General features: G+C 37.0%; 1 protein-coding gene across 1 annotated transcript; it reads right to left on the reverse strand.

Annotated features, from left to right (window-relative positions):
* Window positions 1–1,317: 1,317 nt before the first annotated feature.
* Window positions 1,318–11,041, reverse strand: LOC104082232 (pre-mRNA-splicing regulator WTAP-like; the record flags this gene model as incomplete). Its single annotated transcript, XM_009585266.1, has 5 exons — window positions 11,012–11,041; window positions 10,865–10,920; window positions 3,581–3,639; window positions 1,753–1,880; window positions 1,318–1,554 (listed from the first exon to the last, which is right to left on the reverse strand). Coding segments are annotated over exons 1-5 (510 nt in total), but the record flags the coding sequence as incomplete, so codon positions are not given.
* Between the last annotated feature and the right edge of the window lie 3,453 nt (window positions 11,042–14,494).

Genomic DNA, 14,494 nt, shown 5'->3' on the forward strand with positions numbered 1-14,494 from the left:
TTTTTAGTATTTATTGTTTCAGCTATATGCTCAGAAGTTCAAAAGAAAAAAAGCTCTTATTACTGCTGTTCCTCACAGCAGAATTTATCAGTAAAACTAGCAAGAGAAGCAGGATGAATATAGTAGTCTTACTACTACGGAAGTCTCGCAGTATAGTATCAGAACAGATCTTCATTAGCATCCTGGGCTGCATTAGGAGGAGTGCTGCCAACAGGTCGAGGGAGGTGATCCTTCCTCTCCACTTGGCACTGGTGAGACATCTGAAGTACTGGGTCCAGTTCTGGGCTCCCAGAACAAGAGAGACATGGACATATTAGGGTGAGGCCAACGAAGGGCCATGAAGATGATTAAGGGGTTGGAGCATCTGACATACAAGCAGAGGCTGTTCAGCCTGGAGAAGAGAAGGCTCAGGGGGATCTTATCAGTGTGCATAAATACCTGATGGGGAAGAGTAAAGAAGGCGGAGCCAGGCTCTTCTCAGTGGTGCCCACTGAAAGCACAGAAGGCAATGGACACAAATTGAAGCACAGGGAATTCCATTTAAACATAAGTAAATGCTTTTTGCTGTGAGGGTGCTTGAACACTAGCACAGGTCACCCAGAGAGGTTTTGGAGTCTCCACTCTAGGAGACACTCAAAACTAAACTGTGCACAGTCCCTTCCAACCTCAGTGATTCTGTGATTCATTTTTTGCCACTGCAAAGTAAGCTTTACCCCCTCATTTTTTATTTTCATACCAGTGCTTACTACAAACTAAAGTCATCTTACGGTCTTAAAGGCAGGGAAAATAACGTGTGCAGAGTTAAGCATCATACTACTATACCTGACAGCTCTGAAAACCTACAGGAAAAAAGAAAGGAAGGCTAGAAGAAAATAACAGAGGAAAGCTACAACACTAGTTACTAGTTTTGCACAGAGCTTGTATTTTTCATAAAAGAAGCTCTCAGGAGTATGTTATACAAACTAGCAATAAGAAGTTAGCAATAAGAAGTTTTTTACAGTCTTCTCTCAGGAACTGCCAAATTAAAGCAGCAGGTGAAAATTATGTTAAGACGGTAATCCAAAAACGATCAAAAGTCCAAAAGTGGTAGAAGATAGTTTCAAGAAACCAAAATGAAACACAGAAGAAAACAAAGTCACAGAAAGCCCACAAAAATAAAGGAGAGAGAAACAGAAACAACAACAAAAAAGGTATTCAGTACAAAGAACATTACAAACCCCAAGAAGCAGATCTGCCAAATTTCAAAAGCCCTCCCTCTGAAAAAGTCAGTAGCTCTTTCCCCTACCTAGCCAAATGGATGCAGAAGCTTACAAATACCTTGTTATCCAAATCCAATGTAAATATCAGCCTAAAACCTCCTAAGTGAAACTCGGTAAACTCAATCTTATCCTTACGTTTCAATTTGTTCCTGCATCCAATGACAGTCAGAAGTAATGTTTTTGGTAAATATGCATAGTTGATAGATGCTAGAAGAAAGTAAGCACAGCTCATGCAAGGATTAGCTTGGTTCTGAAGCAAAAGTCCTTCCAAGCACAACTGCTGCTGAAAAATCAACTGAAATAACCAATATTAAAAAAGCAAACTTTAAGAAATTATCTTTACTAGTTCAGTGAAAGTTTAAGCGCCCTGTCATTTCTTTCAGCACAGAAAATGGATGCCATAGATATACGAAAAACATAGCATATGGGTACTGGCTCAAAAGCTGATATTCCTGTAACAGTCTGAAAACACTTATCCTCTCTAAATACTTACAGTACACTCTTGCATCTCCTGTTCCTTAGTTGCCAGCCTCATCACCAGAATATTTTCTCTTCGGGCAGACTCTTGCTGTTGCTGTTTCAGCTTCTCTTCAGATTCTCTCAATCCCGTCACATCATTAGCTAATAAAAGTAATAAAACACAAAAAGCACATGTTTTATAGCATCCTCTCATGAACAGTTTTTAAAGACAGCTAAATGAATCTGAAAACTAAATTCATAAACAGCAAAGAGCTAAATAAATAAGCATGACTATAATAAACATAATAAGCATAAATAAGAAAAATAAAACATCATTAAGTATTAGAAAGGCTTGACAACAGTTGGTTTTAAATACATCTTTCTGATCCTTCCTTAAGACTTACTGAAGTTTTGAAAATGTTTCCATGTTTATATAGGAAATAACTTTTAAATTGCTGGCTTAACCAACTCCTACTACAACTTGCAGTCTGAAACTCACGAAGTTGGAACTGCCCTATAAGAAATGTTGAGGCCAGAGTGGGGCAGGGGGGAAGTCTACACTCTGGCAAAAAACAATCCGCAGTCTGTAAAACAGTGCCATTTGTGGTCTATCCTCAGACTGGTCTCCACACTCCATGAGTAAACAGTAAGACATTAGAGAACTTCAGAAATGGCAGTTCAGTCGCAACGAGAAGAACTCCTCTGATCCATGAATATTTATGAAAGTTTATACATGAAATATGAGAGAAAGCAGCACAGCACTTTTGCAAATTACTCAAACAGGAACAAGTGCAAGCAGCCTGATACAAACAGTATACATTCACTCTGCTACGTATCACATATAAAATGATGGAAAATTTGAATAATTAAGATTTTTATTCTTTCTAATTACTTGAGAATGATCGCATGTAAATGTAAACTACGAACATCACAAATTGCTTCAGGACAATTTTTTCTAAATAATTCTTTGCAGATAATTCACTAATACTGGTTACTACAACCTGTATTAGTTTCCAAAATTGAGAAACTGGGAACATTAAAACAACTTATTTATCTATGTTATGACAGTTTGAGATTAGAATGAAATCAACTGCTTATATTTGCTATATTTCAGTCTCTCCAAAACTCAAACATTACGGGGTGGCAGTATAAGACGGATGTAACAACAGAGAAAAGTGAGAGGATATCCATTCGGACTGACAGAAAAAACCCTTCAAACTCAGTGGTACTAAGTCTGTAAGTATTTAGACTGAAAAGGTGAGCGGAAAACAGGAAAGAGCCTGTCTCTAGCTGCCAACACAATTTTTAAAAGTGACTTAGGATTGGTGATTCAGTCACTTCCAGAACATATCCAGCTCTTCTCATTTAAGAGTAGGATGTTTTTCCTATATTCTCTTTTGAAACACTCAAGTGCAGACCAAGTTTTAAAGACCACATAAGACTGACATTCAAATAGTTAATGTGCCTAATCAGATCAAACATTATTTGGGGACTAATTTTAGACCTTTACCTCTACAAACTATTCCCCCTCCCATGTGGTTTACAATCCTGTAAGACTACTGAAAGCACAAATGGAGTATTTTGGTAGAGGATAACATTTCCCTTCTAATGGAAAAGTCATGAAAATACACCTATTTGTGGGGTTATGTTTTGGGACTTTTCCCCCCTAGCAGTCTGAGAAAGTTGGGAAATGCTGAAAACTTACACTAGAAAAAACAGGGGTTTTTTTCGGACAAATAACTGACATATAGATTATTATCTCTTATTTCTAACAGTTGTAGAAAGCACAGACATTACTTGCACACTCTGCTTTATACAAACATTCAGGTAACTCGTACCATTTTGAAACTTGGCTAACTTACAATTAAGGTCTGTGTACTTGCCCTCCAGAGCTTGCACGTATGCTTCATACTGTTTCCACCTATTGCAGAGATGAAGAGAAAAAAGAAGTTTCTGAAGTTCAGTTTATTAAATCAAGGCATCTAATTTCTAAACTTTCAGAATATACATTTATACCATAATCAGAAAATGTCAAGAGGGAATTACACAATTGGAAAAAAGTCTAATTCTAGTTTTAAAAATGGGCCTTTTAATCATGGAAATAGTTAAATCCATTTTGCATCTCAAAAGGCTAAAAAGGTAGCTGTGCGTTACAACACTTAAAATTGACATCTTAAAACTTACTGTAACATTTTTGACAAACATTGCAATCAAACACTTACTACTTAGTTATCTGTGTAAAGTACTTAAGATACATCTCATTCTCAAAGCAGAACAATTCAAACAAAATGCTGTAACAGAAACCATAATACAAAGACAAGATTAAGTCTTATCAAGTGAACAAGACGACAAGCAGAAGTGTATTACAACATACTAGAATTCACAGCCTAGGTTAAATAGTTATACCAGCTCATTCAAACCAAGACCATACTCTGATTATATTCATAACCAGAAACCAAACAGTTTAATAACTCTTTTAAGGCATATTATTTAAGCAATTAATCCACAGTCAGAAAACCTCACACTTAAAAACACCATTGCATCTGATACAAACCATCAAATCAATACCAAATAAACTCTGCAGTAAAGCTTAGCACAACAAAGCTTAGCCTCACCAACAAAGTTCACAGGATGATGTTTCAGGGGGGTTTTGTTTGTTTTTAAAGAAGTACTTTGCTTCTATCTATGCATCTTCCTCACAATGGTACAATTCCACATTATGAAACAAATTCATCTAACAGCTTACCACTAGAGAAGGGGAAGGTTTCTGTTCCCTCCTCCCAACTACCCTTTCTCCCTGCCACCTATTTTATGCCAGACTCAACGTAACTGCTCTATTTTAACTCCCTAACCTACACCACCACTACCTCAATTAAAACTATAAAATCTAAGTCTAGATCATTTTTGACCATTTAGTGAATTCAAATAGCTTGTTAAAGAGTCTAAAAAGCATCAGATCTGTAACAGCAAATGAGATCACATCACTGGGAAAAGCAAAAGTAAGCAAAAGATTTCTTCCTCCTAGCAGCAATAAAGTTTTGCATCTCTTCAGCTGAACATGAAATCAGCATGAATTAACCCTCTTAAGCTCTGTAGAAGAGAGCAGTTGTATTCCCACTTAACTCAAACTTATGTCTCTGCTCTAAAAAGAACATTGTTAGAAACAAAAGTTTCACTGTTTGACAACTAAAAGTTCTAAGTTAGTTCAGGAGATTTCAATCCCCTAAAAGTAAAAATGAAACAGTCTACTAAATAGCAAACCCAGAAAGAACGAACCTAATTTTTACATGAAAGAATTACATGAAATTCATGGTCTTCAAATACAGCTGCAGAATTACTTGACTTCTAGGTTACATCACACACACACACCCCCACACACCCCCGCCCCAACAACAGGAGCTATACAAAGAGCAAGTGAAATGAAGACCTGAAACACAAGTTAAGTAGACGTGACAGACCACCACCGGAAAACAAAAAAACCACACAGCCTGTGGTCTACCAAGAATGTCAGAGATAATACCTCTAAGTCACCTCTCAACAACCGCTAGTGTTTAAGCAAGAACTGAATTCCTGGAAAAGAAAACCCAGAAGTGTGCTAGGCCATGTCACGGACTTTTGAAGTCATGTGCCTGCCAACTCTCCTAGAAACATGACTCTTCAGACATAATGTTTTGTCAAAAACCTGGCAAAGACTGTTGCAGTTCATCTTCAAGAAAGTTCACAAAATTGTACAGATTAAAATTGTGATCACCACACTGACATACTCAGAGAGAACTCTTCAACAATCAAGCCATCAATTTTGAAACTTGAAGTTTTTTTACCACAGTAGCTTTAATTTCACACACATGCACTGTCTCAATTTTGCTACAACTACAGAAGATCCCAGAAGCAATTTTCTCTTCTAGCAATTGATCTGGATTTCACCTCACTTCAGGCAAACCTGAAAGCTAGCAACTATAGAGGCAAAAATCAGAAGCAGGCTTATTTCACGTGATTAAAAAAAAAAAATTAAAATAGACAATCAAATAGACTAAAAGCATCAAAACAAAAAGTGAACTAATAAAAGTTTAAAAACATTCACATTAATGAAATAGACCACTCTTACAACTAACTTCAGCTCAGGAAAATAAGCAAATATATGGGTAAGCCCTTACTGAAAGGGGACTGATTCCTTTTCAATCAAACTTGCAGTTGTGATTCTTCATCTGATGTGTATATATTTTTGTAGTGATCTCAGTAATCCTGAGGACTAACATGTCAAAATATTTACTAAATATATCAACAAGACAGTTTCTCAAGAACATTTGTGAAACCAAGTTAAAGGAAGAAAAACAAAGACTTTCTTTTGAGAGAGAGAGAGAGAGAGAACTTTGACTAGTTTTAGGTATTTTAAAAACAGTCTTTTGATGGCCCTGATAATTTTGTTTTCACTTAAGTGTCTATTAACTGACTTAAGACTTTAAACACCTTTTATAATTTCTAAGTTCTTAGTCTTCTCTTGTAGTAACTTTTGTTGTTTGCTGCCTTTAACAATCTATTTTCCTAAATACTGTCTTTCCAGCTTCTTTCACTGTGATTGTATTCTCTTGTTTACAGTAGCAGCACAGATCATTAATAGAGGGAATTAAAATGGAGTTCTGATCTTTGAAAAGCTAAAGTTCAAATTGTAGCTTCTGAAGTTATGCAAAAGAAAATAAAAAGGAAAATAAGGAACTATCACAGAATAAAGTATTTTAAAAAAACAAAGATGCTGAGGATGATTGACAGTATTTTTAGTGCTCCAACTTTGAACATTGCTAACGCCTGTCTTTTTATTCCTTCTTCTCTGTTTGTTATGTCTACACTGGTAGAGAAGACCAGATGATACTATGATCAAACAGAACAGGTGTAAAACTCTGTATTTCTAGGTCTCGGAAGACTACATGAGTGGTGTTTGAATCTGTAACATCATTCTCTAAATGAACAATTCTCACAGAAAATCTGTTTTTACCTGAACAATAAAAGGGCAGTATTTCTAGATGCACAACTTTGGTCTTGCATTGTACAACTGAATCTCCATGCACAACAGTTTTACTTCTATACTTTTTTCAGTAACGTGGACTCCCAGCTGCTGATACACAAGGCTGAGGTGAGCCTGCAACCCCATCACATGAATCTCACTTGGTAAGTTTTCATACAGAGCTTGAAAGAGGTTACAAAGACAGCAAGTTTGTGGAATGTTGTAATTACGCCTTTCCTCAGTGATGGAATCTCAGCCATGCCATGTTGAAACTAGACAGCAGAAGCTGAGACTAACCTAGCAGTGGATGCAGCATCACCTAGAAATCCCAGCTACCAAGCACAACTCCAGTACAGTCCAAAGGTTCAGAGCTACAAGTTCTTTTTTTTTTTTTTTCTCAAAAAAAAAAAAAAAAAAGGCAAATATGATCTGAAGCCTCCATTAGGCCCTCCTGCTATCAGGAAACAGGTAGAAAAAGTCAACTCACAGATGTCACCATATACCACAAAGTAGGTCTTTATTTCAGTCCAGTTAGAAATTTTAATGCAAACTGTATCCAGAAATATTGTAATTCTCTGCATAAAAACATGCAACTTCCACATAAGACACCAGAGCACATTAAAGACCTCTGATAAATTATGAAGGTTTCTACATAAATAGCATTCCTAAAAATTACATCCTTCAAACGTTTTCCAGCTAGCTTGCACTACAAGCTCTTCAGGGAAAAGATTCTTGACCCTAAATTCATTCTAAAGTTCAGTAAAAGAAACATGTTCAAAAAAAATCAGTAGTGCTACAAAGAGAAATATCATTCCCCCCCCCCCCCCCCCAAAAAAAAAAAAAAAAATTGTCAGAATTAAAATTTGAAGATTGCTACTAGCACATCTTCAACTACAGGAGGAAAGCATTTCCCCCTGGGAAACTTTTTTGCCTTACTTGAAGATTATACATCCCTTCTACCAGGTTTCATCTGCATGTAGTACCTGCATTAGTTTAAACTTTTTTTATAGACATAGGTAAAATCAACACTTACAGTGACATAAAAATCTTTGTTAACCTATTTAAGAATTTGCACACACTTGCAAAAGCTTCTTTAAATAAACCAGTGACTTACAGGAACTTGCTAGCTAGACCTTATGTCTGAAGCCTTTCTTCCCAAGATCCAAGAGAGACAGAATTCTCTTCACACATGTAATCTAAGAGATGCATTGGTTTAAGCAAACATGAGAGTTGCCTTGACCTCCTTACCCCATATTGCCCCTTCTGGTACATCTGCAGGGGACTCAGGCAGTTCATCAGTGAACTTCAGTGGCTAAAAAGACAAAGGCTAAAAGCCAGCTTTTTTCTCCAATCAGTTCAGTTTCACTCAATACCAGCTCTTGATCTGTTTAGTAGTTCATGTCAGTAAACTGATGGCTAAACAGTGACAATCCGAAGAGCTTCACTGAAGTGCTACTTGGAAAGGCACTAAAGAACAGAGACAGAGCTGTACACAGAACTAGGAATCAGCCCTGAATCCGATTTACATTCAAGGGGTCACTTACAGTGTCACAAGAACTGGAAGATAATTGGGCACCATTATGTAGGTTAGTTAATTCCCTTCATTCTCTAAAAATATTAAGCAGACTTTAAGACTCCATGGCTTCAAAATACCTCCATAAATACCACTATTTTTCTTGGAACACCCATTTTTTATGCTGAGCTTTGGGGTTCACTTTTTCCAAGAATAAATGATAAGCACTTACTGGGTAGGGCGCACACAGCATTCCACCTAAGCCGTTCCAAAAATGACTGGCTGTAAGTCCATGTTGATTGAAGTGCAGTAAAAGCACTGTATTTCCTCAGAACTGCTTGTGTACATCAGGGTGCTTCAATGTTTTACAGACTAACTACTAGGCTAAACAATCAGGGCAATACTGATCAGATTTTTAGCTATGATCCACAGAGTGCTTTGTTACTGTGTTCCTGGCTCTTCTTTCTTCACAGAAATCCTACACAATCAAGCTAAGTAGCTACTGCATTAAAGGGGAAAGATGAAGGAGATGAGTACACAGCAACAAGTAATGAGACAAGCAGAAATTCCCAAAAGGCCAGACTGAAAGGCTTCCTGTTGATCCTGCTCACTTTTAATCGACAGAAGTTAAAATGAGCAAACCTGAATTATGTACTTCGTGGAAAAGAACAGTGAAATTGGGATTCATGGCAGACGAACTGACAGAAGAAGAATTAATATTTTCTACATATGTATTTTATCAGTGCAATTGTTCAGCGATGATGATGTATTATCTAAAAGATCAAAAGCAGATACCACATGTCTGTATCTTAAAAAAGCATTTGCCCCCCAAAGCATGGACCAAAAAAAAAAATGCATTCCAAATCTTAATTTAAGACAATCCAGTAGTGGTCAACACATGCTTTTCTATGTCTGAAAGTAGTAAAGATGCCTTTGATTAAAATATGATATACATATGTGTTATATTTTATTCCAACCTACAAATAAAGCCAGCAGTTAGCGTAGTAACTGCTACTTTTATGTGAAATCACAATTAAAGGTGAACTTACTATAAATCCATTAAATATGCACCCCATTCAAAATAAAACCAACAGCATTTGTAGGACTGCTTAATACAAGCAAATAAAATGGACATGGCCAAAACGGCATTTAAGTTTCCACTTCTGGGTATAACAGTCAGTTCTCCTTAAACCCATCAAGTGGCCTTTTTGAAAGCAGAAGTTGTTTTGTCTACACTAAGAAGATTCGATAGCAACACATCTGTCATTAGCAAATTCCCTCCTGTCTCTTCATTGACACTGTTTAGCTGCTGACATACTTTACATCCTTGGGTGTATTTCATCACATTCTTACTTGAATATACGCTGGAAATAGATGTCTTCTATGGTAGCAACTAATCATTGCAAGTTACAGAAACTGATTACAATTGGAAGCCTCTTTTTTGTTTTCACACTATCAACCAGAAAGCAAGTTGCACAGAATCTACGCTTTGGTACTTTGACAGGAATTTTATAGCTGGAAGTAAGGGCATAGCTTTACAGACTTAGGAGTTCGCTATTCCTGGAGATAATCTTGAGTACAGAAACTTTTATGAAAAGGTTCACAAGACCTAAACCACGTAACATCAAAGAAGCATTTTTTCCTACTGTTTAAATGCATTATCCTTTACTATCCAAAATACTAGATACTCAGAGGAAGCCAGAAACCATTTTTAAACATATGGAGCGAGACTACGTTGACTCCTCTGGAAAAAACTGTGACCGCAGAAGTAGCTGGCAGGATAGTTTGCCCAGAAGAGGGAGTAGTTGATCATATACATTAAGTGTTGCACTTGTATCCATGTTTCTACATGAGACAAGTTTAGTCTTTGGTCTATGAAACAGCAGTATTTAACTTGACATTTAATATGAACATTTAATAATGCTAACAACTTACAGTGTACAAAAAACCAAGAGCTGAAGTTTACCAAAATGCACACACAAACTACTCTAGCAGATAAACAGATGACCCACAGATGCCTAGTTTAATTAGCTCCTTGTTTTCAAATCAGGAAATTTAGGTAGTAGACAGACAAGTGGCTTGGGTCGGTTTCTTTAAGCAGGCAGTCTGTGTGACAGGATTGCCTATTATTTTTTCCATGGTAACACTTAGCTTTCTAAAAAGCAAAAAGGACGGCCAGGCCCTTCTTTATGCAAGTTCTAGGTGATGAAAACATTTTAACATTTTACTGTTAATAGCTGAACATGCTGAGAAGACAACTGTGCAGACTAAGAAAAACTAAAACCTACTGTAGGAGTAAGGAGTTGATATTTTTCTGCTGTTTAAAAATAACTTGCGATCTAGCAAGGAATGCAAGCAACCGTATCTTCTAAAGTTAAAAGTGAAGAAAAACACTCCTACTCACGTATTACAAAATATTTTTCAAGATTTTGTCTCTTTGGAAAGTGTTTCCTCCCAAACTATACATAAAAATATTTGAGACAAGACGAGAACTTTACAGAAGAGATGTATCATGAAAATGATAAAATAGTTTTTCAGAACAAGGATGCTAAAAACAATGGAAGAGGGAGGTCACAAATCTTCCGTTAAAAGTTCATTAAAATGTTGAGATGGAAAAACTGCTTTTTACTTTACCTTAGGATGAGCTCGTCTCTAGGTAAAACCTTAAAATCTGCTTCACTAAGGCGAACCTATGGAGCAAAAGGAGAAGCACAACTTTTCAAGCTGTCGTGATGACCTGGGGGGTGCGGGAGGGAAAGTCACAAGTATTTTTAAACATACCTTCTTTGGGAGAGGTTCTTCATTCGTCATTGTGAACTCTGAAGGGGGAGGAAAAAAAAGGAGTTTTATTTAGTGTAGTTACTACTGTACATAAACTAGTCAGAAACTTGTACTTCTAGCCTTATTTTTTTTTTAATTTGCAATATGAAGACTACTAAAATATTGGTTCCACACAATGCAGAACCAGAGTACAAAACAACACTATGACAAGTTTGCTGCTGTAACCTAGATACAAAGTCAGATGCATTTTTTCTAAAAATTAACCAAAGTTTTCTTTAGATGTCTAAAAAGCCTATCAGTAATCAATTCTTCCTACTTAACTAAGCAAAACCACCTAACTTTGTCCATATTTATTTAGATCAAACTGATGTTTCGTATGTGCCTACATCTATTTAACACTGTATTTTACGAGGCAGAGGATAATCAGGGTCTAGGGAAAGTAATTTATACTACTACTTCAGTATCTCTTTGGAATAAAAGTACATAATTTGTGAACATTACCACTAATGTTTGGGTTATGTCAAAATAACATGTTCTTCCAAGTACTTATTCTCTTACTTTTAAGATTCTGATAAACAGGAAGTATTAAGCAGTTATTTTAAAATCCCTGTGAATATTTTTAGGAAAAGTAAGATGTCAAATAAACGGCTTCGATACACCGTCAAATTCAACTCCTCTTGTGTGTATGCAGAATAACAGGATTGCATTGTGCTAGGTTAAATATTCACACTTCCTTGAGTTACAGGACATGCTTCCTTACCTCAAAAGGATAATACACACTGTTTTCTGTAACTATGACTATATGAAAAATATTGAGTCTGCAAAGATTATAAGCACACAAGTGACAATGAATGCAAGGTTTGCTAGAGGCATGCATCTTTGCAATATGCTTTCCAAAAGAAAGGTTGCATACAATATTAACATTCCACAGCATACAATATTAAGATTCCACAAGCTTGTAAAGCTGCTGCAATGCACGTATACCAGGGAAAGGATGTGTCAACTCCTTGGTTGTGAACACTTAGCTTGACAAAAACAATGCTCTCAAGCAGTTAAAAAAATACTTTATTTTCTCAAAAAGACTTTTACAGACTACCTTAGGTATTTTCACAACGACACCCAAGGAACTAATTTAACTTTTCCAAATCCTAAGACAAACGAATCCTAAAATGGTTTGTCAATGGGTCAATGAGACAAACAAATACACACCCAATGAAGTAGAGCCTCTTCAACCTACACTAACCATTGACAAATACACAGCACTCTAGCAAACAAGGCCCTGGTTTAAAAAAAAAAAAAACAACAAAAAACACCATCCCCAAAAAAACCCAAACAAAAAACCCCACACCAAGTACAGTGCACAGATGAAACAACTTCCAAGCCTTTCATAAAATAAAAACTGACATTAGAACCCACGGAAAGGTTTCCAAACACATTCAGTAGAAGCATTTCACCAACGAATGGCAGCTTCCTGTTCCTAGTCTAAGTAACACACAGGCACTTAAGTGCTTCCCTAGCCTAAGAAGTCCTCCCCCTCCCACCCCACCACCTTCCCTCTCGCACACAAGTTACTCAAGCATTTTGCTTTAACTTCTGGATGAGCTCCTTATTTGAGACTGTTTTACCAAAAACGTACCTTAAATATATTCAAGCATAAGAGGCTGTCGATACAAACTGCTGGTGCCCAACTCAGTCATCCAAAATAACACAGAATAACTTGAGATCACAGGAGGAATGCTTGTGACCCCTGTATTTAGGTTGCCTACCTCTCCCACTATAATTTTCCTAAAGATTTTTAGAATCTTTTAACTCCTTCAGTGTTTGGAAGTAGTCTTGAAGATCTCAGCAAGATTTAAATCCTTGACAGAGAGAAACATGCTTTTCAGGTGTCCCACAGAACTACAGCTAACACAGATGATGTCAAGTCATTATCTGTGTTCCTCAGAAAAGTACCAGAAGCATACAAATACCAAAAAAGGTGAGTTTCCCCAAAGACTTGGCTTATGAACCCTGCAGCAGCATGCAACAATTATAAACACCTGATTGCTCCCACAATCATGACTGAAAGAAATCAAAGGCTAATGTTCCATCTAAGGGTAGCCTACCTCATATCTCCAGACCTCGCACAAGGTTCCAGCAATCCAGTTCTCTACAGCAGCACCAGACCTGGCTGCTCTAACCTCTACGCTCAGCACACCACCATTTACAAAGCTCTCTCTTGCTTTCAGACAAGCACGAAAGTGCTGAAGACTGAGCTTACAGGCCACTGCATTATGGACATTACTGTTACTGTCTTACTGCCACCTATTATCACTTGTAGTGATAGAACCGTACACCAAAAAAACCACACTAGCTAAAAATATTCTGCAGGTTATTTTAGAAAAGCTAGGTTGATCACATCTACAGATAAATACTAGCACTCTTTCTGTATGTGTGAATTTCACCTCACTACTCCCATGCAACAGCTTTTCTGGCACCTACAGTAACTTACCAAAAGCTTAGAAATGTATTACTGTTATATATTTCTACCATTGTGCTCAGTGTTTTTCAGAAACATTAAGAGCATCAGGCTGACTACATCAGTTGTCACAGTGATTTGCCTTAGGTTTCTTTCAATTCAGAAATTAATTTGTATGCTACGGACAATAATATTACAATTGAAATGTTCATTCTTTGAATTTAATATAGTAACTTCTAAAGCACTGTGCAGCAAGAGGTGCTTCTCATCGCTTGGCTCTCCTCTGAAAGAGAAGATGATGTCTCTCCTACGCAGATCAGAAATATTTTGCAAGAGCATGATGAAGTGTCATTTTCTACAATAAAAAGAATCAACAAAAACAACACTCCTGTATAACCGGCTAGAATTAACACAATTCTATTTTGTGATTTATATGATGAACAACTTAACTGTACTATGCTAACTAAGCACTTTCATGATTTTGGGAAAACGATGGCTGCTACATGCCACTCCTTCTGCATATCTGCTCCTGGCAACAAGCAATATAAAACCATATTCCATACTTAAAATAATATTGTCATGAGCACTGAAAGAATTTTCATGTAATCTCATGATGTTTTAGGCTTTTATGGCACTTTAAATATGAAGAGAGATGAAACAGAGAATGTGCATTTTAATTTTGGGAACTCCAGTACTCTGTACAGCTTTTATTACAATGTTTAGAAAACATGGGATTTAAGGATTAAAAAAAAAAAACAAAGTAATTAAATAACATAAGGTATGCTGCTTTACGAGTTACACCTGAAGTAACTGCCAGTTATTTTAACGATATGAAAAAGAGTTCCGCGGGGAAAACCCCGGCATAGGCTATAGGCTCCCGAAATACGAAAAAAGCTTCAAAATAACACTCTGCCTGGGCAGATTTCACACTCGCCTCAGCAACCGCGGTCTGAAGCCAGGTCCCGCGCCCACCCACCCCGCTGCAGACGGCGAGGCCCCGCCACGCAGCCCCGCCTCCTGCGCGG

Source organism: Fulmarus glacialis, unplaced genomic scaffold (assembly GCF_000690835.1).
Source record: "Fulmarus glacialis isolate BGI_N327 unplaced genomic scaffold, ASM69083v1 scaffold38519, whole genome shotgun sequence".
In the NCBI taxonomy this organism is placed as follows: Eukaryota; Metazoa; Chordata; class Aves; order Procellariiformes; family Procellariidae; genus Fulmarus; species Fulmarus glacialis.